Source organism: Panthera tigris, chromosome C1 (assembly GCF_018350195.1).
Source record: "Panthera tigris isolate Pti1 chromosome C1, P.tigris_Pti1_mat1.1, whole genome shotgun sequence".
NCBI classification, from domain to species: Eukaryota; Metazoa; Chordata; class Mammalia; order Carnivora; family Felidae; genus Panthera; species Panthera tigris.
In genome coordinates, this window is record NC_056667.1 from 59,279,732 (window position 1) to 59,306,617 (window position 26,886).

The following is a 26,886-nucleotide window of genomic DNA, read 5'->3' on the forward strand; positions in this document are numbered from 1 at the left end:
TAAATTCAAGTTTGAATATGACAGTAATTTCAGCATTTCTAATACTCATTGGTTTATCTAAGAATATACTTTCTAGGTGATTTTGAGTGACATATAGTTGCTTGGTAATCAGATTTTACTTTTTTTTTTTTTTTTTTTTTTACTTTCATGACTTATTCTACAACATCACATCAATTCAAATTTACAGTAAATCTTACCTAATTAATACACTAGTGGGAAGAGAAATATGTCCAATTAAGTCATTGTCCCAGTTATTAAAAGCCCATGGGAAAATATTATGTTAACTGGTAATCATTTTTTCCCTAAATTTTTAAAATAAAAAGCAGTATCATATATAAGGATAAATAAGTCCTACTTAACAATCTTAGCACTAGAGCAAAGAAATAATTAACTACAGAGAAATCCATATTTTTTCTTAGGAACTTGATAACTAAAGTCAGACATTAAAATAAAATATGTGCTTATATATATATTTCACATTCAGTATTCAGTCAACACAAATGTAGTTAAAATGAGCTAGGTGTATATTATTTCAAACCAATCAATTTATCTTTGAATTCAGAGCAATTAAGGAACAAAATGAAGATTTAAATACACCTCTACAGTGTTCCATCTATATCAGAGAGAATCCCAAACTCTGCTTTTGAATACTAATATATATATATATATATATATATATATATATATGCACTAAAATGTGGTATTTAATAGTTTCAAAATAAAATTGTTTCATTCACTTTAATTATATCTATATATCCATATCTCAATCACTATCTACCCATTTATCTAAAACTTCTATTAAAAAATCAGAGATCACTGAACAAAAAACTTAGATTTTGAATTCCATTTCACCTCATAGCTATCTTAATAGGATTCAAGATTGTACTGGTCTATTTGAAGAACTATCTTCCAATAACTATATGATTTCTTTCATCAGACAGAGAACTGTTACCTACTTTGAGCTAATAATCCTCCAACTACTTTATTTAGCAGCCTACCATTAAGAGATAGTTTTCTCCTTTTTTCCTTTGATCATTTGTAAACTCTGTAAAATTCATATGTTATATGAATTGTTGGCCTTTGCAACTGAAATTTGATATTATAAACATAACCCTTTGATATTCATCTAGAGCTTAACATGAAGTGTTTTTTTGAAATTTATATAATATTTAATATGACACATTGGAAGTAACCCTGTATCTTCTCTTTTTTAATGTTTCCAATTAAATATTTGTTAAGGTTTTTAGACAACATACAAAATTCACTAATTTATGCACTCATAAAATATATTCTCTAGATATCTGCATTTTGAAAGTATAAACACTAAGCAGTATGCTGAGATAATGAATTAAGTGTTATGAAAATGAAGGAGTGTACGACAGTTAACAGTTGAGATTCTAGAATTACAAACCTAGAGTTGCATTCTGTTTTGGCTATCTATCAGCAATGGGCTGCAATTCCTTCATTTGTGAAATAAGAATAGTAAGAGGGAGTATCTCACAGACTTGTTGCAAGGTTTCAATGAAAGGAAAGAAATGAAGAGTCCTTAGCACAAAGGCTCATACATGGAAAGCATTCAATACATGATGGTTTTTATCAAATTTCTCTGTAGAAATCAAGGAAGGTTTGCTGCAAGTTTTAGTGGATGATCTGGGTTCTAATACATAACAGCACTGTGCCTGGAATGAATGAATGAATGAATGAATGAATGAATGAATGAATCTCTGAGACAAGTAGTATTTGGACTAAGGGGCTAGTTAAAACAAAAAGGACAAAGACATGAAAAAGCAGGTCCAAAGAAAATTAGTAGTTTCATGAGGCTATAACATAGTATCAATGAGAGGATTCACTATGGATAGGTTCTTGCAATTCAGGTACTTCCAGTTTTACTGTTCAGAAAAACATAGGCAGGACTTGGGCTTAATTTAGAAAAGACCTGGAATTACCTCCTAGAAGTCTTAAATAAAGAGCAGTGTAATCATAAGTCTTAAGTTCAGGACATTCTGGAGAAACCAAATACAACAATAGAATAATTGAGACAACATGCCTTCCTTAAGCCTTGCCCTACCGGAAGGCAAAAATAAGGTTGTCTTTAGAATGAAAAACAGGAGCTTAGTGAAGTCTCCCCACCTCTACCCACAATTCAAAATCTCTCCCATCTCTCTTAAAATCCCAATTTAGAAATCTATAATTATTATTCCATAAAATTTTAAATCTGGAAGATGCCTCAGAAATTACAGTCTCAAACTTCACAAAATTTCAGTTACAGTTCTCTGTAATTTTTCTCCATTGCACTTAACCAAATTTTAAAGTTCTATATCTGTATAATTGTCTGATTAATCTGTCTTTCCCTACTACAATATGAGTATCATAGGAATAAATAATGTGGGTTTTTTTTGTTTGTTTGTTTGGTTTGCTTTGCTCACCATATATTCCAAAAAGCAAGCACAGTGTCAGATACATCGGAGGTGAACATTACCTATTGAATACATAAATGAATATTTTACAGCTGAGGAAACTGAGGCCAAGGAGTTTCCATGCTTTTCCCTAGCTTACATCTTTAGAGAGATTCGGACCTGGAAGCAGCTTTATGGATTATATTCTATGTCGTCTCCTAATCGTAGCACATGACCATGTGTTAATCATAAGCTCTCCCAGACAACTTTTTTAGTAATGATAAGCACTTCTTACATGTTATAAGCACATCTCATTACATGTCTCTAAAACCTTAGTATGAACGAATGTAACAACCTGTTTTATCTATTCTACAAGAGACTCAGAGAAGTTTAGAATTTGGAGATTTTAGCAAGAGGTATAGCAGTGTAAATGATAAAAAAACATGATTAAACACCAGCTTGGTCCACTTCACAATTTTGCCTAAAGCTATATCCAGGTTCTTTATCCTGTGATCATGCAAATAAAATATGTGAGCCCATTTTCCACTAAAAGTTAAATAATGAGACTCCACAAGCCTTCTAGACCCTAACAGAACAAGAATTCTTTAACCAGCAAGGACGAGGATAGGAATGGAGACAGGGGACTCAGGAAAGAGCAACAGAAAGATCTCCTTAATAGTCTTCCTCTTGGAAATTGACAGCTATTTTATCATGCATACTGTTCAGTAACTATTTGATGTTTCTTAAGAAAATGACAATAAAGAATGACATTAAAATGAAAAGGGATAATAATGTTATTGTAATTCAAATGTCATTTTCATGAATATATTAACTTATGTAAAAGAAGTTACTTATTATTCCTTGTGTCCATATAAGAATCCACATTCCATCTAAAGATATTTGTTATTCTCTTCAACCATAATTCCATCTTGGAGATAGAAAACATTGCATTATCTAAGGACACAAAAAAGAAAAAAAAAACTGTCAAAAGTAATGCTGGTGTTATGCTGGTGTTTCTACCACAGCACAGAGTTTTCTCAGGATTACTTCAACCTGGGTTATTCACTGAAAAGAATGAACATTGATACCATACAAATTTTTATGCTTATAAAACAACAACAACAACAACAACAACAACAAAACAAAATGAATGGATCCTACCAAGGATGACTGTAACCTTATGCAGTGTCTCCCTTATATACTGCTATATAAAATATTACCTAATTAAACATTTTGTTAACTAATTTTTGCACCCATTTCAAGCTTAATTTCTTTCACTCAAAGTCAACAGCACCAACATCTAAAATCAAGCTACAATATAAAGACTTAAATATATACTTCAATACTGGAATATGGAATTATGGACTATATGACTTGTCTTAGATCAGTATAAGTGGTCACTGCTTCATTGTAACAATTTATTCAAAACACAAAGTAGCTCTAAATTTCTTTTGAACAAGTGAATTAAAATCAATTAAAATATCAATAGCTCATGATTTTTAATTTTTGAATCAATATTTCTATATTAGAGAAACAAATTAACCATGCTAATTCTTCCAATGATGTTTATTTACATTTAAAACAGTATGTGTTTATAATCAAGGAAGAACACTTTAGAGAGTGAGATGGTCTATGTTTGTCTTTTAAAAATAAGTTTAAAATTAGATATACAAAAGGTACTATGAGAATCAGATTGGATAAAAAGTTTTCTGACTTTTTTAGTAACAGTGGTCATATGTTAATTGTCAGCAAATGTCTCTGCCTTTCTCATTAGTATTATTTTTGGGGAGGAGGGATTCTTTCTATGATCTGCTTTTTTAACAAATAGCCTTTACTTTTCAGAGCAATTTTAGGCTCAAAGCAAAATTGAATGGACAGTACAAAGTTCCCACATACCCTCTGTCCCCACAAATACATAGCCTCCCTCATTCAACAATGTACCCCACCAGAGTGGTACATTTGTTACAACTGATGAACCTATGTTGACACATCATTATCTACCAACGTCCATAGTTTACACTGTGGTTCACTCTTGGTGTTGTGCCTTATATGGGTTTTGATAAATATATAATAATACATATCTATCATTTCAGTATCGTATAGAATAGTTTTACTGTCCTAAAAATCCTCTGCATTCTATATATTATCCTCTCTCCTTCCCCCTAATCCCTGGCAAACACTGAACTTTCTACTATCTCTATAGATTTCCTTTTTTCAGAATGTAATATAATTGGAATCATACAGTATCTAGACATTTCAACATTATTTTTACTTTCCTTTGAGAAATTCACCCATTCATTTTTGGCCTTGGAAAGGATAGCTCCTGGTTTGTTAAGCCAATGAGCCCATCACATGTCTTAGACTTCACAAGCTATTCACACTTCTCCTACATACCAACATGGCTCTCTCCTAAGGGCTTTACTTCATTTTTATTTTATTGTTGAGGCTTTCTCTGGAAATTCCATCCAAAAATTCTAAACTGTTTTTCATAACCCTTATTGCTCTTTCCTGCATCACTTTTATTTATTTACTTACTTTTTATATAACTTATTGTCAAATTGACTAACATATATAGTGTTAGAACTATAGAACATGTATACTGTGTTCTTAGTTTTGGGGGTAGATTCCTGTGGTTCATCACTTACATACAACACCCAGTGCTCATCCGAACAAGTGCCCTCCTCAATGCCCATCACCTATTTTCCCCTCTCTCCCACCCCCCCATCTCATCCCTCACTTTGTTCTCTGTATTCAAGAGTCTCATGGTTTGCTTCCTTCCCTCTCTGTTTGTAACTATTTTTACCCCTTCCCTTCCCCCATGGTCTTGTTAAGTTTCTCAAGATCTACATATGAGTAAAAACGTATGATATCTGTCTTTTTCTGACTTACTTATTTTGCCCAGATAATACTTTCGAGTTCCATCCACTTTGCTGAAAATGGCATGATTTCATTTTCTCATTCCTGCATCATCATTATCATTAGCCAAAATATGTCATTGTTTAGAAATTTTTCAATTTCATTATCATTAGCCAAAATATTATGATTTAATTATATTTATTTTTTTCTGTCTGGATACTTACATTAGAAAGCACATTCTATGAGGGCTGGGATTTGGGTCTACTTTATTCATAACTATATCCCAGAGCCTATATTACTGCCTGGGACATATTTGCTTAATAATAATGTGCTAATTAAAGGAACAAGATATTTACAAAAAAATGTTTAATCTGGACTTAATAATACTTTTGAAGAAATAGTAAGTTTTAACACTTTCTAAACAAATGACCAATTAATATTGCATATATTGAAAAAACACTCAGATTATTTGAACAGAAAAAGAAAAAAAAAACCTGATCGTGGTTAAGCTGCAATATGTTAGTTTACATATCACTAAGATCTTCAGTGAAAATACAGCCACATTTGGAATGAAGGGGAACAACTATAAAAGTGGGCATTAAATTTAGTGAAAGCAAAACAAATACTTTAGGTAGGTCACCTTTTACGGAATGGTCAGATTCACAGACAAAATAGAACACTGAAACACTTGTGAGCTGAACAGATTCTCAGGTTTTCATACATAAAGTTGGTTTTAGGCAGTTTTCAGATTGCCCCAAGGGATAAAAAGAACAAAAGATTATATTAAATTATTTTGTATTAACAGCATTGCTTTAATAAAGATGAGGCATTTCATTAAATGAAAGAAATGCAATGCACAATTTTCAGTATATGCACATATACATATACATAGGTTTACACATATATAGATAAGCATTTGTTATAACAGTGACAGAGAAGGTTTGGTTTTGCAGAAAAAGTCTGCATTATTTGCAGTTTCAGCCTTGAAAATCTTTAAAACAATTTGCTATGTATTAATTTTGGTCTAGGTAGGTGCTAGAAATATTTATCATAACCAATTATTAAAAACTGCTTACTTTGTAGTTTCAGTTTTGAAAATTTCTAAACAATTTTCTTTTATTATCCTGAGTTGCTGTTGTCAGACCAGGTATACACTGCACATTTCTTTGTTCTCTTAACCAATTACTCCCCTAAGCTATTCCACTTTTGGCTTTCTTTCCACATTCCTTATCATGTAATGTTATTAAACAATGTATATATAATCCAATCATAAACTAAAAGACATTACCAATACTAATATTTATCCTTCAAATTTTACATTTGCCAACAAATTATATTCTTACAAATAAGAATTCAGATCAAAGGCATTTATCTCCAACACTGAACACTTAGAAGAGTAACAGCAATCCTTTCTCAGAAGTAACCTACAGGGGTGTCTGGGTAGCTCAGTTTATGGTTAAGCGACCGACTTCGGCTCAGGTCATGATCTCACAGTTTGTGAGTTTGAGCCCCGGGTCGGGCTCTGTGCTGACAGCTCAGAGCCCGGAGCCTACTTCAGATTCTGTGTCTCCCCCTCTCTCTACCCTTCCCCAGCTCACTCTTTCTGTCTGTTAATGGTAAATAAATGTTAAAAAATGTTTTTAATTAAAAAAGAGGTTACCTACAAAAACAGTGTACAATTCTCATCCATATGACATTTACAGTCATTTTGATATTGAAATAAAAATATTTGAATGACCAGTTACAAGTTCTATCACTGAATCATGAGTAATTATTGCCAACACTATCAACTAATGTGTTTTCTCCGGAGGCTGATGAAATGATCTCTTCAAATGAACACAAGACAGAATGTACTACACTAACCTTTTCCAGATTCATAAGGACATAAATGGCATGGAGTTTGATTATTTGCAATATTTGTTGTTTTGCCATCTTTTTGTTTTCCAGAGATTTCAGTTAGAAATCCTTAAGGAACTTTACAAAATTAAAAATGAGAGAAAAAGAAAATCCTCATTCTTTCCTAGATAACCCTTTTGTCTAAAATACTGGGTGCATGACTTTATTCATAACATGAAAACAAATATTTTGTTTACCACATGAACTCAGGTAACCTGTCAGACTTATCACTATCACTACTTGTGCTGCATTTTTTTTCAACTGAGTAGGTAGTACTGTAACATCAGACTTTTGGTTTTCTTTATAATTAGGACTGGTCAGGTCAATTTGATAATTTCTTAAATCTTTAATTTGTTGACAGGCTTACTTAAAATTATGGGAGCCATTTTTGGTGGAATATGATTTTATATTTACTATAAACATATTTTTATTTATTATATTTTCATTTTTACTAATTTTCATCAATCATTCAATCTATAACATTGTAACTTTTATTTCTATGTACATTTAATAATTTTCAAACTAAAGATAGTTAAAAACTGTTTTATGGTAATACAAATTGTTATTCAGTACAGTAATTACAGTATGATTAAAAACACATAATTAGGGTTTACAAAATTTGGATTCTGATTATTTCATTATACTTTAGTGCTATGATGAGCTGTGTGGTTGTTGGTAACACTCCCTAGATCTTATTCATTTTTAAAATGAATGGTCAGAATGAATTTGAAGGGTTTCAAAATTCTATGACTCTGAAAATACCTAAAATATTTCGTCTTAACCTCAGCATAACAAAAGTCATATGCACAATGCAGGAGTTATATTCAAAACATTTAATAATAGAATGGCATTTACCCATCAGAGCCATATTTGCAGAAACAAGTACAATCTTATATGAACATTTTTGCTTAATATGGAAGAGATGCCCTTTACGGCAGAATAAACAAGATGACTGACTGAAGAGTAACAGTAAATATCTATGTCCAAAATAGATTTTTTCAAGTTTCTAAGAAGTTTTCACCAGGTGGGTTATGAGTCTTCTCAGTCTGGAAAAATCATTTCACTGACTAGTTTCTAGACCCAGGGCTGTTCTGTATAAAATGAGATTAGTATAGCCTAGAGCCTTCCTTAATGGCTAATTAAATTAATTTGGGAAATACTGTTGGTAATCAATGCAGATGAAATCAGAGAGCAGGAAAGTGACTTGCTAGTGTGGTCCTTAGACCAGTACTAAGAGCATCACCTGTGAATGTGTTACAAATGCAAATTCTCAGGTCTCATCCCAGACTTACTAAAACCAGAAACTTTGGGGGACTAAAGCAACAGTGTGTGTTGGGGGGTGGGGGGGGTGGTAAATATGATCTCCAAGGGATTCTAATGAATACTAAATTTACAGGACTACTGGCTTAGATTATCATAGTGGGCTGGCATTTTGAATGATGAAGGCGGCAGGTGCTTAGATACTGTATTTCAGACATATTTGGCCTGATTCACCTCAAATGTTAAAGATTAGAAAATAAACCTTAGGGAATTTGTGGTCAACTAGCAAGCAAGAAGTGAATCAGGTGAATCCAGTTCTCCCTTAAACAGTTCAAATATGTAGCCATTATTCTTCCCATTAAAAAGCATATGAAATATTAAATAGAAAAATAATAATACTTGGTTTAACGTCTGAAGTCTTGGCTTTGAATTTACATATGGTTTTAAAGGTGCTGACCCCAACAAGTTTTCAAATTCCTTTAGAAAACAGAAACATATAATTACCGGTTAAGAATATAAAATAAGGGGCGCCTGAGTGGCGCAGTCGGTTAAGCGTCCAACTTCAGCCAGGTCACGATCTCGCGCTCCGTGAGTTCGAGCCCCGCGTCAGGCTCTGGGCTGATGGCTCGGAGCCTGGAGCCTGTTTCCGATTCTGTGTCTCCCTCTCTCTCTGCCCCTCCCCCGTTCATGCTCTGTCTCTCTCTGTCCCAAAAATAAATAAAAAACGTTGATAAAAAAAAAGAATATAAAATAATATATAGCATAGTTCTAAAAGAAGTGTTTTACTAACAGGCAGTATTTACATAATAAATCATCCAGGATATCTTTTAAAATACAGATATTGAATCATTAGGCCTAGAGTGAAGTCTAAAATCTACATTTATAACAAGATCCTAAAACATGCCCCTGCTTTTGTTCCATGGACCTTACTATGTGCAGTAAGGGCATGGAGTTGAAGAGGACCGACTCTGGAGTCAGACTGGAACCACCAGCTACCACTTATAATCATTTGAATTTGAGAAATTTAGTAAATCTTTCTGGGCCCAAATGTAAACTGGGGATAGGAACATGTCTATCTTTTAATGGTTGGCAGGTAAAATGAGTTAATAGATACAAAATGCTTAAAATAGTGTCTTATTCATAATAAGCACGTTAATTTTTAGCTTTTATTTTTTAAATCTTTTTTAATGTTTATTATTTATTTTTGAGAGAGAGAGAGACAGAGCATGAGCAGAGGAGGGGCAGAGAGAGGGAGACACATAATCTGAAGCAGGCTCCCGCCTCCGAGCTGTCAGCACAGAGCCCGACGAAGGGCCTGAACTCATGAACCGTGAGATCATGATCTGAGCTAAAGTCAGATGCTCAACCAACTGAGCCACCCAGGCACCCCTAAGTTTTAGCTTTTAATATTAGACCAAAAATTTACTTATCATTAGAAAATTAATTAGTAATTTTTAAGCATGATTTCAAAGGATAATTCATATAAAGTAACAAATAATAAATGCTATATTTGAAGCCACAAATTCTACAAGAAAAAAAAGTGAATAATTTTTAAATTAGTAGAATAAAAAAGTTTTCTTCTTTATGAAATGCTGTTTGCCTCCTAGCTCAAACGACATATTCTTAGTGCTTACATCTCTCCTCATCAGTTATAATATCAATAACTTCTAGCTAAGTCTCTCTTTTTTTTTTCCCCTTTATTCCCATTTCATTACTTATAGCCAATGTCCACTTGGGGCACTTTAAATAGTTTCCTGTCCTGAAGACAGAAAATTAAATTATAGACTATTAAATAAATATATGTAACTAATTAGTCTAATGACTAATTTCATATTTGGTTGAGATAGAAATTCTGAATTATACCTAACTTCGGGGATTTGTGGTTGGACATTCTCCTAATTTCTTAAATAGAAAAATGATTACTATTATATTTTATGAACCTTTTAATCATGTAAGTGGTCAAATTGGAAATTAATGCCAGAAGTTAGGGATTCGCCAGATGACCAACAGCTTACCATTAGATTTTAACCTCTATTAAAAAGTTGGATGAAAATGTAAAATCACTCCTGACTGCTCCAAATAACTAACTAGAATTTTCATATGAAGAGGATAGTTGTATATTTCTTTCTTTAAATATATGTAGGAGCAGGAGGAGTCCCTAAAGAATTAATCACTTCCCCCAAGATGTTGATGGTGTTACTTGGAGTCCTTTAGGTATATAATCATTATATTAATGGAATAACTTAAGGCAAAAAGTTCATCAAAGAGTAATTATATATTTGGTGTCGGGAGCCAGAGAAGATAAAAAAAAAAAAAAAAAAAAAAAAAAGAGGTCTAAAATATTCTAACTTCAGTTCATAGAAGAATTCTCTCTCTCTCTCTCTCTCTCTCTCTCTCTCTCTCTCTCTCTCTCCCTTTTATCCTAAAAAATAAGAGCTCCTGCAATGGAAATAAAGGATAATGTAGTGAGGGTTTATTTTGTAATTAATATGCATGGGAATTTACACAGTTAATTTACATTCACATTTACAGGAATTACCTCTCACCTACATATTGACAGAAGAGGCTCTTTAATTTTATGAGTCCAAGGAATCTATCTAAGTGCCTAATTTTTTTCTCCATTGCCTTTAATTAAAATAACTCCAGGATCATCTACCTGATAATTTGGATAATTTTTTTAACAGGAAGCAAGTTTGCTCACTGAACACATTTGCTAAGCTTGCCTAACGACAACTTTAGATTCATGAAAATTAAAACGAGCACATTCTCAGCGGGCATTAGGCCCAGTCACAGGGAGTCAGAACAGCTGCCTGCTTGGCTTGTCCTTGGGTAAACCAGAGAGCTGTGGGGCTTTGGGTAAGTCATCTAACCCCATAGCCCTAGTTTTCACATCTGAAAAATAAGGGACTCAGCTAATCTCCAAGATGCTATCAAGTTGATATTCCATGAAATGACACAGAACCCTTGAACAATTTTAGGGATGCTCCTAGAGATAATCAATAGCTTCAGCGTCATAAAGATATAATTTTCAAATATGGAGTTTTTTCAAAAAAATGTGCCATTACCTACCTCTGATACACTAAAATATTTAATATTTATTGAATATTTAAAATGTGTTAGAATCATTTAAAATTTGTTTTATTAAACAAATAAATGTGTTTATTTTAAAAGATAGTTTCAATCAGTAATTTCCATCCATCTAAAAATCTAGAGAAGTTTCACTAGGAATAAGCACTAAGCTACAACCTGCCCCAGTAAAAGATTGTCAGACTTACACGTTTAAAATTGTATTTTCTCATATATATTAAGATATCCATTGTCAGTTATTATATGTATAATATTTAATGATATTCTATGTTTCCTGTTTAGCAGATTCTGCCTTCCTGTTTTCTTCCTCTATCTGTCCTTTCCTCCCTCTCTCTCTTTTCTCTCCTTTTTTTTCCCTCCTTCCTTCCTTCGTTTCATCCTACATTAGGGCAAGACTCTGAGCTTGATATTTCCAAGAACAGAACAACCCCACTGGAAAGACAGGAATTAATAAACAAATGTAATGATAGACACTGAATTTTCATATTACAATTGCATCTAAGACTCAATGAGAGTACAAAGCAGAGAGGAACCGATTTTGCTTGGGGGTAAGGTAGGGAGGACTCCAGAATCTTTACAAAAGTTTATGTTAGTTCTACAGAATAACCAGACTGATTATATTAGTCAGCTGGGGCTGCCATAAAAAAAAAATAGCCTAGACTAGGTGATCAAGAGAACAGTGATTTATTTTCTCACGGTTTCAGAGCCTGGGAAGTCCAAGATCATGGTACTGGCTGGGAAGGTTTCATTCTAAGGTCTCTTCTCTTGACATGTAGGTGGCTGTCATGTTGCTTTGTGCTCTGTCTCTTTTTACAAGAAAAATAATCCCATCCAATCATAACCCCACCCTTTATAACCTCATTTAACCATAATTACCTCCTTATAGGCGCCATATGCAAATACAATCCCACTGGGGATTAGGGTTTCAACAAATGAATTTGGGAGGACACAAACATTCAGTCCATAACACCAACGAAGAAAAAAGTGAATTTTGTATCAGTTTAAGTAAGTGACAGAGGGGTGAGGGCTCTGTGTTCTGGGTAATGCAAACAGTTCAGTACAATTAGGGTATTGGAAGCATGTCTGGAAGTGTCAGGAAAAAGTCAGGGAAAGGGAAGACTAGTCTGAAATGTCCTCCTCAGTGGACGGGCATCCAGCAACACAGTGAGGCATGAGACCAACTATGTTATGATCCTTGGCAAAGGATCAGTCTGGTCCATATCCGATCTCTACCAAGCAGTGAAAAGGCTTTCTGACTCGATGTCTACTTCTGCTTGTTAAAAACACACTGTGGGGTAAACTTGTGGCTAAACCAAAAATTTATCTACTTACTATATATCGAGGTGTTTTATTCTTCTGAAAGAAACATGCTTTAAAAACCATGTTGTCATACATTTTAATTTATCTAGTAAAGTTTCATGGAATACAGAGGGCATAATCGACAAGTGAATTGCAATTACGCTTTTTCTCATCTCCAATCCATAATGAACACATTAGAGATGAACTCTTCTTTGTTATAGTACAGTGTACAATTTCCTCAAATTCTTATCATGACTGGTGAGTCTTTAATTTTACTTTGGATATTTTGAAAGCCTTGTACATACTACAAAAGTTTCTTAAAATGAGAGACTCAAATGTTAAAGCAAAAAGTAAAACATTTTAGGGATATGAGTGTACCAATTTCACATTATGTATCTCCTCAGTGAACTCTGTCTTTGGCTTCTGGCTCTGTAAATTTGGGGAAGAAAATATTTGCAAGTCATATTAACACTCATAGGTTGTCTACAAATGTGTAAAAGGAAGATTATTCTGTAACCATTATGTATTTGTGATGTCAGGGGTTTATTATTCCAAATGCAAACTATATTTACATATCAAAACCTCATGAGATATGAGAATATTCTAACACTGCATTATGTTGGCAACATACTTTTCTACCTAGAAAAATGTTTGTAAAATAGCAAGGCTCATTTAGGCCATTACTTATAAATCAGTATTTTACTAAACCACAGCTTGGTTAGATCAAGTTTATCAATCTTGTCACTAAATATCCTCAACATAATGTTCTGATTTCTTAATGAGCTCCTTGCAATAGAAAAGGTTAGATAATTAGCATGCTGTTGTTCAACCGCATCAATTCTAGCATTTCTAGGAAGATAAACATCTAGCTTCAAAACAGAAAGAAAATCACAGAAGTGATTGATTCATCTTTTTTTAAAGAATTGAATGATAGAGTAAGCTTTGTAGAATTTGTTGCTTAAAAGTCAGTAACAATAAGGCATCCAAGTATAATATTTTTTTTATTTCTTTCCTCCATTTTTCTTACTATAATAACTAATAGTGTCACTTCTCACTTACATAAAAGATCAGACGTGGCCTTCTATAAAATAGTGTCAGTTTGATACTCTTCTAGTGCTTAAAATAGGAAACTGACTGAAACCAAAAAATAAGCTCACAAACAAATCCATGATTACAAAGTATGAACATTGTTATGAAAGGAAGTATCAGAATCATGTTGTAAGAGAAAGTGAGAGGACATTAATTTATATGTGGTGGGGGATTGTGGAGAAGTCTAAGATTTCAGGGATTAGCAGGCATTAGCTAGGGAAAGAGCAGGAAAGAGTATGCCAGACAGAAGGAATAAGTTGTGCAAAGGCCCTGAGCTGAGTCAGAAATGAGGTTCCTGCTCTATCTCAATGAAACATTTAATGACTACAGATGCTTCACACAGGCTGTAAGTTTTCATGTGAATTGGCAGTAACTGGACTGATTAATTATGAAGCTCAATTTTCATTATGAAAGCATGTTGTGACCCTCATCTACAACAACTAAAAGCCCCAGACAATATTTATTAGGCTGGCATCACAATTATTCTGTCTGGGTGGTTTGCTGTTTGTTTGTCAGTAATACGAATTTTAAGAAAGGAGGGGCTGGTGTGATGCTGTTGCCACGGTAAGAAAGAAAGAAAGGCCATTACCCTGGAGCAAAAGCCAAATCGAATCAAAGGCTGACTTTTCTAAATGATAATTAAGTTGTCTAGCTCTACATTTATAGCTACAGAATACTTTATTTCTGAAATTCCTCCAGAAAAAAAAAAAAAAGTAGCTTGCCATTGAGACTTTGAAATTCACTAGCTATTTTCTAATCCCATTTCCTCATTTTAAAAAATTGCTTCTGAAACTAATCTTTAATAACCCATTAAAACATAAATATATATATTTAGTATCGGCACTCAATCTTGGAGCTACTCTGACACAGAAACTCAGCACTCTGGCACAAGAAACAAGACTCCTGCCTAAACAAACTCAGTCAATGCTTCCTCCTAGCTGCATCCTCACCTTTCTTGTAAAATATCCTTATGAGCCTTTACTTGTGTGTGGTTTTAGTTAAGTGCCTAACACACTCCAGGGACTTAGTTATCTCATTATTTTAGCATCTGTTCCTTCTCTTCCCTCTCTTGCCCTACCAAAACCAAATAAGGTTCTCCTGCAGCCTTCATATACATACAATACACACACATATCTACTATGGAGTTCAAGCTATTGTACTAAGAAATTAACCCTAGGTACTACCCTTCCTGATACAGAATCTATACCTCTCACTCAGGTGTTTTTCCCCTACTTTCACTACAGATCTGTTTCCATGAAATGACTCAATAATTATTCAAATTCATTCACTGTATTAATGTTCTCAGTATTTTTACATTATTAAAAACCATAATGGGCGTCTTCTAAAAAAGGATTTAGAATTATTATATTTCTCTTGTGAGCATGCTTAAACATTTAAAAAGTAATAAACCAAATAAACCATATAGTCCAATTATTCCATAATAATGTCTCCATAGAAATTACTAATCTCATCAACTATAACTTTGAAAGGTACCAATGTTTAAAGAAAGTTAATGTTAGAAAAGATATCAATAATAGGGAATACAAACATTTGTAATCATACAAAGTAGAACAAAAGTGATATAAGTAAACTGATGAAATTAGCAAATATTGGATTTACACACCTTAAAAATATTATAATTCACAGCTAGTGCATCACAACTTCCAAAAGGTCATTTACTAACATCATATAACTTCATTTCGTGAGTTCTCCTTTCAATACAGCAAATTCCAATATTTTCCCAACCACCAGAATATACAAAAGAAACTATTCTACCTATGGCAATGCATGAAAGCTAAAAAGTACAACTTAAAAATAATGAAATTGTATTATCTAATATGAAGATGAAATGCAAGAATATCTAATTATTCAAGCTTCTCTTTTTATATTACCTATAGAAATCTCCATTAAAATTCACATTTTAGAATACACACATAGATTAATTGTTACTTTGGATTAAAATACTACCTCAGATAATTCAATAATAATTCATATGTTTATTTTGCACTCAATCACAAACATTATTTGGAAATCTAAAAGAAAACCTATTATCCACTAAGAGAGCATAGTCATATTTTCCTTATCAATAATTTCCTGTTTGGTATTTTTTATAAGAGTGTAAATCTTTTACTGTAGGAATCAACCAAAGATTTAGGAACACTTCTGCTAATTGATTATGGTAAGTTTTCCTTGAATGCTTTATCTTAAGGAATGAATCTCCAATCCCCTACTTACCCTTTGTAATGAAAATCCCTGTTTAGATCGAGTTCTATTTTTTTTTTTTTTCTTTTTTTGTGAGTGCCAAGTTCATCATACTGGCTACATTTCTCAAAATCAAGGCATATCCCTCCTGCTGTCTTATACCATGCTTTTTGTTTATTTTTTGGTTTTGTTTTTAAAATATTAAAAGAAACCATTAGCTACTGTATGTAATTGTGATTTCAATCCTTTCCTGAACAAGTATTTAATATATCATAAAATTTTGGAATCCACAGACTCCAAAACTGCTGCCATTTTGATAGCAAGTCTTAACCCAAGCCAATCTCAGTTGAATGCCCATTAGGGTTTATTTGTAAGGGACACAGAACTGCTCATCTTTCCAAGCTAGCTATTACAATGGCTATTTTCTTTCTAATTCTCCCTTCCACCTTTTATTGTCTGCTTCCTCTGCTCCCACATTTACTTTTAATAACCAAAGTAATGGATTAGAAATTTCATTTTCTCTAAGCTGTGATCTAAAGTATGTGTTTCTTAAAGTATGACTAAGCATCTTGCTAAGACTTTCACAAGGCTAAACCCAGTTTGTAGTACTTTCTTCTCTCTGTGGATCACATTTCTTTACACTTCAAATACTAGTCTTATATGATCAATTTTCCAATTAAGCTTGAAAAAACACCAAATAATTAGAAATGATGTTTGATGTTTCAAGGTGAACCTGAACTTCATTTCATTTTAAATGTTCTCAAAAAAGCATGGGCTTCATTTATTCCAGTCCTTGGTTTATGGAGACCCCAGACCTTAAGTAAACAGAAATTGAGCAGATAAGATAATAAAGCAAAGGATTATTTCAAATTATTTCACTCTATAAAAAACCTTATTATGGAATCTAGCTATGTGAATAATTGGTTGAATTAATTAGACAAGTCAGTGGAATTTGGTTTGACTCATTTAAAAGTTAGCTGTCAAATTTTGCCCAACTTTGTCTTATTTTCACATTAAAAGGAGTCAAAACAAATATAACCTAATATAATATTCAATATTAAAATAGTTTGTAATAAAGATCAAAGACTCATAAATATCCTATTAATTACATTTTCTGACATTTTTATGGTCTAATTCACTTAAGCAAGTACATTCATATGTAAAAGGTGTATCTTCAAAAACTCCATAATACGGTAGTCACACATATCTGTGGGGGATACATTCCAAGACCCTAAGGGGATGCTTCAATCTGCAGATAGTACCGAACCCTACGTATACTATGTTTTTTTCTATACATACATACCTATGATAAAGTTTAGTTTATAAGCTACCACAGGAAGAGACTGACAATTATAACAATTTACTGTAATAAAAGTTATGTGAAGGTGTTCTCTCTCTCAAAATATCTCACTGTCCTGTACTCATCTTTCTTCTTGTGATGATGTGAAATGATAAAATGCCTCCATGAGGAGATGAAATGTGGTGCACGGTGCTGCCAGGCATGGTGATGATGCAGTAGCGTTAGGCTACTATTGACCTTCTGACACTAACGTCAGGAGGGTCATCTACTTCTGGTTGACGGCAGGAACTAAAACCTTTGGAAAGCAAAACCACTAATAAAGGGGAACTACTGTACTAGGTCAAATATTTGAGACTTATTTTAAATTTTTAGGTAAAATAAAATTCTATAAAGTCTTGCCTGGATTGTTTAGTTTTAATTTTTATTTTCTCTGAAAGTTTTACTGACTTTTGAGAGGTGGTACTTTGTTTTATTTTTCAGCTTTATTGAAGTATAATTGACAAATTTTTAATTAAAGTGTACAATGTGATGATTTGATATACATTGTATAAGGATTCCCACAATTGAGTTAATTAACACATCCATCACCTGAGAGGTCATATTTTATAAGGGTTAAGAGTTAAAAATTCTTAGACTGGGTTTGAAATCCACCATCATCACCCTCACCACCCACTAGCTAACAGATATTTGGAAGTTATCCAACCCATTTGTCTCAGTAAGGTGAGAGTTATAACACTACCTCTCTTTCTTAGGGTTGCTGTGAGGACTAACTGAGCAAAAATGAAAAAAAAGCTGTATGTTTGATATCCACACAAGTATCATACAAGTGCTAATGGTCAAACTATCCAGATTATTTAATAATATAGATTGCCAAGGGAAGAGCACCAAACTTTCTCTGCCCTGCCTCATTATTTTCCTCTATGGCACAGACCTCTGATGCTTCCAGGGTTCAGTTTAACCCATCAATTTCCTTTTCAAAGATATCTTAAATGGCTTCATAGAAAAAAAAGAGGTCAACTAGGCCTTGATTCAGTTCAAAAACTTTAACCACCAAAGAGAAATTGTGTACTATTTTCTTTTGCACCCAAAGTTTTCCCATTTCATGCTTTACAAAAGGTCTAGAAAGTGGGGAGAATCTTACATGCTTTGGTTCAGAGATAACAGGAGTTTCAGACTATTTCACTAGTATTAGAGAATGCCTTGACTAAAAGGGTCATGAATTTGAACAAGCTACTTTGCATTGAATATTGACCTTATGAGTTGACCCATTCTTAGTCCTAGCCTCCAAACTCTGATTATACTCCTTCTCTTAGTATTTGTCTGTGTTGTAGAGTCAAATGTGACTTCCAGAGTTTAAATGCTGCTGCACAGCAACTGTCTTGTAAAATGGTAGATGAGTTAATCTTTTAACAAGAAGAACAAAAATGTGGAATACTTACTTTCAAAAAATCTATCTATGACCATGACACATCAAAAAGATATGTAGACCTGGATTGATCATATCTCTAGACCATAATGGTTTATTGTTCAGTTTAGGCTGAAGAGTGGCCAAGAAGAAGGACAGAGAACTGAAACGATACAATCCACTGCTCCTGTGGGAAACACTGTTAGAAACAGTCACACTCTTCTGGCCTATGTTCAACAGTACAGAGGACAGGCCTACTTTTCTTTCCCTCTGCTATATACTGGGGCCAGTTTAAAAATCATACATTCTGGCTCCATAAATACTTATTTCTAAGAGATAAAACAGATTGCTCATAAGAATTACTTCCAGACTTTTCTGTGCACACCAATCTAAAGCTATTCACCTCATAATTCTGCCTGATTCCAACCAATTATATATTTTGCAAGACCTATCTTCAAATCACCCAGTGCAGACACTAAAACCTTAAATAACCTTTTCTGATTTTCCTCTTTGGAGTATCTACTAAGAACCTATGGAAGCAATATTCTCCTTTACTAAATTAAATCTATTTGTCTTAGCACTGCTTGATCAGCAAGTTTTTCTAGTAGCTTTTGGGAAGTCTACAATGATACCTAATAATAACAGATAAATTGCAAGTAAAACAGAGAGTTATATCAGAAGATTTATTCTGATTGTGGCTCATTACAAGTCACAGGATAACTTTTTTCTTTCTCCTCTGCCAACCTAACATGTAACCTTCTTTTAGGGCTATACAATTTTCTCCAAGTTTCACATTTGTGTTAAAATTAAGCTTCTGTGGGTGAAGTAGCCTTTTCCCTTAGAAGTACACAACAAAAAAATAAACAAATAAAACTAAGTAGAATGAAAATCTCCTGATTTTGACTAAGGTTACTAAAGGATTTCATTTATAAATTAGTAAGGTAAGATTTATAATTTAATCTTATGATTATTTTCAAGTGTTTCAAGTTCTTATTCATCTCAGTAATGTTATCTTTGTTTTTAAAAAAATATATTATTTTCATTAAAGTTTATTCTGAACTAGAAAAATCACAATTATTACAGAATGTCTTTAATTTTATTTTCAATTTTATGTTTTAAAGTTTCATAGGGTATTTTTCAGGAATTTAGGACTATTTTGAACAGTGAACATTCATAGTATTTTTCTATTCCTTGTTATTTCTCACTCTGACAGATTTTAAAATTCTGCATAAGAGCAAAGATGATTTTATTTCACATAATAGTTGCTTCCCTAACCTTAAATGCATTGATTATATATGTAAGTATATTTTATTTCTTAAATATGGGGGAGACACTAAAAAATCTATGTCTTGTTCACCACTTAGGAATTGTAAGTTTTGGAGATTGTGATTTTTTTTTCTTCTTAAATGGAAAATGTTTCAAGAAAATAAATTAACATATATGTAAACAGATGGTAGCCTTAGACCTGTTGGTTTCCTAGCTGGATGATATGAAAATATTATAAAACAAATTAAATTATTTACACTCATGAATTTTCTTCTTTAGTGAGGCACATTTAATGACTTACCATTCACACCGGGCCTGTTTAGTAAACTTCCTAAAAACTTTTCTCCTCATGGGGCCAATATTTTATCTATTTTGCACAGTTACTTGGCCCTTCTTCATACACATTATAACTTTTATTTTCTCACCAACTTAATGCTTGCTGCTATGGTTGGTATCTAAGCTGGTTTACAGATGATAAAATAAAACTTAGATTTTTTTTTTTAAGAATTATTGTTTTTAGGTAATCTCTGCACGCAATATGGGGCTCAGACTCCTAACCCAGAGATTAAGAGTCATATGCTTTATTGACTAAGCCAGCCAGACACCCCTTTGATGTTATTTTTTATATGATACACACAAATTCATTTTCGTATTCTGTCAATAGTTCATAAAATACCTGCGGTTGCTATAACTTTAAGTAAATAAGAAATTTGAACATCTTTCTATAAGCATAATACTCTGGAATTGGATCGTAAGTGGCAAGTGTTCTTATATAATACTATTTGACCATCTAAATATAAATAAAAAGTAAATATATAAATAATGATCTTGGAATTGCCAACATGATATTTAAATACTATGATTCCCAAAATAAAATGATTTAATTTGATTCTACAGGCTAAAATAACTCTTTAAAATACAGTTAAATGTTCTGCCTGATTGATTCTCAGTTTCTAAGGAATAAAGAGACAAGAGTGGAACTGTAGGTCCCAGGCGTGTAACTAGAAACCAAATCAATACTTAATTTTAAAACATCCACAAGGAAAGTTTTAGAAATATAACATAAACTTTCTATACTAGTTCCTGAAGAGAAAAGCACATATATGGACAACCTTGCTTTTACTTAAAATTGATTTTATCTGATTCCAATACTTCCTCCTCTTTTATTATTACAATCACACAAAACCATTAACTCATTATATCTCTACTCATAAAAAGGAGCCAGCACAAGGTCTTGTTAACCACATATTCATTCAGTGTGTGCAGAGCTCAAAGTTTGGGTGCCTTTCTAGAACCTAGTCACTTTAGTACACAGTTAAACTGGACTTATTGTGATCACGTTAATTTCAAGGGCAATTTATCGATATGCTCCAGTTGTGGAAGTAGTATGGGCTGGTTTCCATCATCTACACACATAAATAGCGCTGAGTTATCTGTCTATTATTTACAATTATTTGTTGTGTGTTTCATATGATATGGAACTTCATCAGCTGAGGGCAAAATAAGTTAAGACTTAGACACTAAATTTTTGCAGTTATACTCATATTGTATGCTTTCATTAGACTGCTCAGGCTGCCACAGCAAAATACTACAGAATGGGTGACTCAAACAACAGAATTTACTTATCTCATGGTTCTAGAGGCTGGAAGTCCATGATCAAGGTGCTAGAAAATTCAGTTTCTAGTGAGAGCTCTCTTCCTGGTTTGCAGAAAACACCTTCTCTATGCGCCCTCAATGGTCTTTCCTCTGTATGCCAACATCATTGGACCAGAGATCCATTCTCATGACTTAACCCAACCCTAATTGCCTCCTGGAGGCCCCATCTCCAAATACCAGCACACTGTGGGGGGGGGGGGGTAGAGGTCAGGGCTTCAATAATGAATTTGGGTTAGAGACAATTCATTCCATCACAATACTTAAGCACAACTTATGCACTTGACTCTCCCTCCTCTCCCATAAAACATCTTAAAGAACAAAAATCAGTAGAAAGCATCTGTATGGTTGAGTTTCAACAAAAACAGAAATAAATGAAATAAAAACCTAAGATCCATCAAAATAAAAACTTGCTGAACAATAAACATGGACACTCAAGAATTTTCCAGCAGGGAAAGAAGTATCCAGCTGCAGCAGTTCCTTAGACGTTTATGATAAAATACTTGACATGAAAAAAGTAAAGGAACACTTTTAAAATAATTGCTAACTGGTAAATTTTGAATGTACTAACTGCATCAAACTAAGCTTGGGACTTTAAAATCCAAATTAGTAAATCCCTACTTGTGCTTCAGGGTGAAGTTCTGAAGAAAATAAAATAAGCTCAAGCAGGATTCCAGGGCAGTTTTAAGAATTTTTCATTTTCAAGAAGTAATGAGAAAAGGAAAGTATAGATTATTTCTGAAGGCTCAAAGAAAAAGAGATATACTTCATTCAGAATGATGAACAACGTAACTGAAAGCTTTGTTTCAGATTCTTCCAGAAACAGCAAACTGCTTCTTTCAAACAGCAAAGAACTGGCAATGTTGACTATGGCTACAGAAGTAAGGAGACTGAACGCATTCCTAAAGTAAGGATTCATTAAAATAAATGCTAGATGTCATATTAGAAATAGCTAAAATTTTTACAGTTGGTTTTCATTCTCTTTTTGTATTAAGTGATTAACTGAGGTTTAACAACATAAGATGGCTATTTTAAATAGGTGAGGTCTTTACATATGTTTCAGTAACTATCTGTCCATCATTCCTCCATGTCTTATCTATTCCTAAGGTTCACACCGTAACTGCTGTGCTGACCCTGCAACTCTAATAAGCAACATTTGATCCTGACAACAGTCAGGAGAAACAGGCTATCCTAGAGAAAAATAAAGACACATTTAGGTTACTCAACAACTTTCAATCAAGTGTACCTTACAGAGAATGCTACAGCCAATTCAGGAAAGAAGCATACTTGTAAAAATTTTTATTAGCATGATGAAAAAATTTTGTGTAAGTAATATGATGAGTTAGATGACATAGTTGGTATTTCAATCTCCCCCTGTCTCCCCACTTTCCCGTTCATACAATTCAATTATGCTCTAAAAAATTCAGAAGCCTTATGGTAAAAAATCTCCATGGTCTTTATGAGTGTGACCTTCAAAATTAAAATGCTAAATTGGAAAAGTGTCAATTTGCATAAGTATTGCAGTCTTGCTATTTTACAAGAAACTCAGCTATAGGCAATATCCTATGCTATAACTGTGACCTTGCACCTATAAAATGGGAGAGAATAGCATTTAAGCTCAATGAACTACTCACATTTGGAAGATACTAAAAACAGCCCAAGTCTGTAAACATGGTAGCTATATAACTTTCTGCTAATGAGGTTGTAACTGAGAAGCTTTTAAAGTAAGGTTTTTTTAGCTGAATCCTTACTAAAGCAAACCGAAGTGTCACATCTCATTATATAACAAAGAAATAAAATACTATGTACATATACACGTATATATACACATATGCACACATATACTTTTATATATATATATATTTCAATATTACGGATATATTTACATTGGCCTATATACTAATTTACCTAATTATTTCTCATTTTATTGCTGAAGCAATAGTACAGACCGTCAAATGAATCCACATCTCAGTAAATACTAGAATAATTTAAAAGGCAAGCCACTTCAGCAGCATACTATATGAAATAATTCATTTTATTTTATTTTTTAAGTTTATTTCTTTTGAGAGAGAGAGAGGGAAGGGCAGAAAGAGAGAGAGAGGGGCGCCTGGGTGGCTCAGTCGGTTAAGCGGCCGACTTCGGCTCAGGTCATGATCTTGCGGTCCGTGAGTTCAAGCCCCGCGTCGGGCTCTGTGCTGACAGCTCAGAGCCTGGAGCCTGTTTCAGATTCTGTGTCTCCCTCTCTCTCTGCTCCTCCCCTGTTCATGCTCTGTCTCTCTCTGTCTCAAAAATAAATAAACGTTAAAAAAGAGAGAGAGAGAGAGAGAGAGAGAGAGAGAGAGAGAGAGAGAATCCCAAGAAGGCTCCACACTGTTGGTTCAGAGCCCAACATAGGGCTCGATCTGGTGAGCTGAAATAAAAAAGTTGGACACTTAACCAACTGAGCCACACAGGCATACCATGAAATAATTTTTTAAGAAAAAATCTGCTGTTTGCTGAATGGCAACTGCTTTAAACCATAACACAATGAATAGGTTAGGGATAAAGGTATACAACATAAGCAGTAACTCTTTAACCCTTCCTTGTTCTTGTGGACTGTTCACTATTGCTTGCACCCATTTTACCTATTTATCTTTCTTTCTTCCTCTCTTTCTTTTTCTTTCTTTTCTTTTTTTTCTCTTTCTTTCTTTCTTTCTTTCTTTCTTTTCTTTCTCTTTTGTCTTCCTATTAAAAGTGCTTTCCTTTAAATATACAACATTACACCATGTATTCTGTTATTTGCTACAGAATGAAATAAAGTTATGTAAATAGTTCCACTGAACATGGATACTTGCTGTTAAGGTATTAACACTCCATGAGCTTATTTATCACTTTGTATTATGCTCCACTGAGTCTACTTGAATAAAGAGCAAATGAAGAAATTTTTAAGACATATGGCCTTCATTTCTTCTTGGGTCCAATCCCCCTTTCCGAATATGGTATATTGACAGAGCATATTTAATGGCTTCATCAAAAAAAAAATTCACTGTAGAAGCAAAATACAGATTTTATGTTCTGCTTCCCACCAAATCCTTTATGCTTTATTGATGAAGAAAATCTTCCTCTGCTCATGGATGAAATACTCCGCATGATTACTGACTTTTCTTCTCACTCATGGATAACACAGTCATGGGTCCCCCTCTCCACTTACTAAGAATGGTAAATCTCATATACTAATCATGAGCTAGATTTGATTTAGTGTTAAGTTGCCAACTTCCTCGATTCAGACCCTGCTTCAAGCTGGAATTTCTACAGTGGGATATGAGAAAGTGATTAGTTTCTCTCTATTTATAGTTTCTCTGGTTTATAGTTTTCATTTTCCTTCCTTTCCTTAAGAACCTTTGACTCAGCTCCAGCAGGGAGGTGCTACTCTTAAGAACCTTTGTCTGATTCAGCCCTGGCAGGGAGGTGGATTGTGGAGAGGAGTGACAATGAAATAGGAAACTCTTAGGGGACTATTTTTTTTTTAATTTATTTAATGTTTATTAAGTTTTGAGAGAGAGAGAGAGAGAGAGAGAGAGAGAGAGAGAGAGAGAGAAAGACAGAGCAGGAGCAGGGAGGAGCAGAGAGAGAAGGAGACACAGAATCTGAAGCAATCTGGTCTTTCCAGAAAATCCAAGTCCGGGTAGTGCGTGAGCTGGAGAAAAAGTTCAGTGGGAAGCACGTGGTCTTTATTGCTCAGAAGAGAATTCTGCCTAAGCCAGCTCGAAAAAGCCATACAAAAAATCAGCAAAAGCGTCCCAGAAACTGCACTTTGACCGCCGTGCACGACGCGATCCTGGAGGACTTGGTTTTCCCAAGCGAGATTATGGGCAAGAGAATCCGTGTGAAACTGGACAGCAGCCGGCTCATAAAGGTTCACTTGGATAAAGCACAGCAGAACAATGTGGAACACAAGGTGGAAACCTTCTCGGGTGTCTATAAGAAGCTCACGGGCAAGGATGTTAACTTTGAGTTCCCAGAGTTTCAGTTGTAGACAAAATGATTAAATAAAACATTGACATTTAAAAAAAAAAAAAAAAAAAAAAAAGAGCTGAAACCCATGAACTGCAGATCACTACCTGCACCAAAGCCCCTCCAAGGGACTATTTTTAAGTTAGGTTACCCTCTCTACATCTAGGAGGTGATTATAAGTCAACAGGAAATGATGCTGTAAGGATGAAATTGTAAGTTAATTAAAAAAATACATTAAATCAGAAATAGCTTTTAAAAAGGTGATATACTGGTGCATTTGAGTGGCTCAGTCAGTTAAGTGTCTGATTCCTGATTTCAGCTCAGGTAATGATCTTGATCATGACATTCAATGTTGAATGTTTTGAAGATGATGCCTGGGCATATGTGGTGATTATGAAGTCACCATCATTACTTGAGTGGATCCTGAGAAACTTAACAGAAGACCATGGGAGAGGAGAAGGAAAAAAAAAAAGTTAGAGAGGGAGAGAGCCAAACCATAAGAGACTCTGAAACAACCGAGAATAAACTGAGGGTGAGGGTTGATGGGAGGTAGGAGGGAGGGAACGTGGGTGATGGGCATTGAGGAGGGCACCTGTTGGGATGAGCACTGGGTGTTGTATGGAAACTAATTTGACAATAAATTTCATATTAAAAAAAATAGAACAATTTCAAAACAAGGCAGTAGTCTGACTATAAGGAGTGAGTGATAAGAAAACTCTGGCAGAAGACACAGAGTATTTTATTAAGGATATTTAAAGTGAGGGGCACCTGGGTGGCTCAGTCGGTTGAGCGTCCGACTTCAGCTCAGGTCATGATCTCACAGTTTGTGGGTTCGAGCCCCGCATCAGGCTCTGTGCTGACAGCTCAGAGCCTGGAGGCTATCTCTCTCTCTCTCTGCCCCTCCCCTGTCACACTCTGTGTCTCTCTCAAAAATAAATAAACATTAAAAAAAGGATATTTAAAGTGAAAGAAAAATCAACAGAAAAAGAAAAATAACTTCAGGGACTAGCAGAGTCCCTTAGGATGTGGAAAACTTGAAGATTATTTCTAAGCATGGAGAGGTAAATACAGATACACAGGTAATGATGATAGAAGAGGATTAGGGCATGAATGAAGTTATGGATAGGAAAAAGCAAAGTAGGGGGTTCCTGGGTGGTTCAGTTAGTTCAGCATCTGGCCCTTGT

General features: G+C 34.0%; 2 protein-coding genes across 6 annotated transcripts in view; one reads left to right on the forward strand and one right to left on the reverse strand.

The window, feature by feature from the left end:
* NEGR1 (neuronal growth regulator 1) overlaps positions 1–26,886 on the reverse strand; it is an 836,662-nt gene that overhangs the window by 645,463 nt on the left and 164,313 nt on the right. The window lies entirely within an intron of this gene.
* On the forward strand, positions 22,489–25,738 carry LOC102950608 (40S ribosomal protein S7-like). The gene is made up of 2 exons (XM_042996660.1): positions 22,489–22,616; positions 25,310–25,738. The coding sequence occupies exons 1-2, from the start codon at positions 22,489–22,491 to the stop codon at positions 25,722–25,724; spliced, it is 543 nt and encodes a 180-aa protein (XP_042852594.1). The 3' UTR covers positions 25,725–25,738.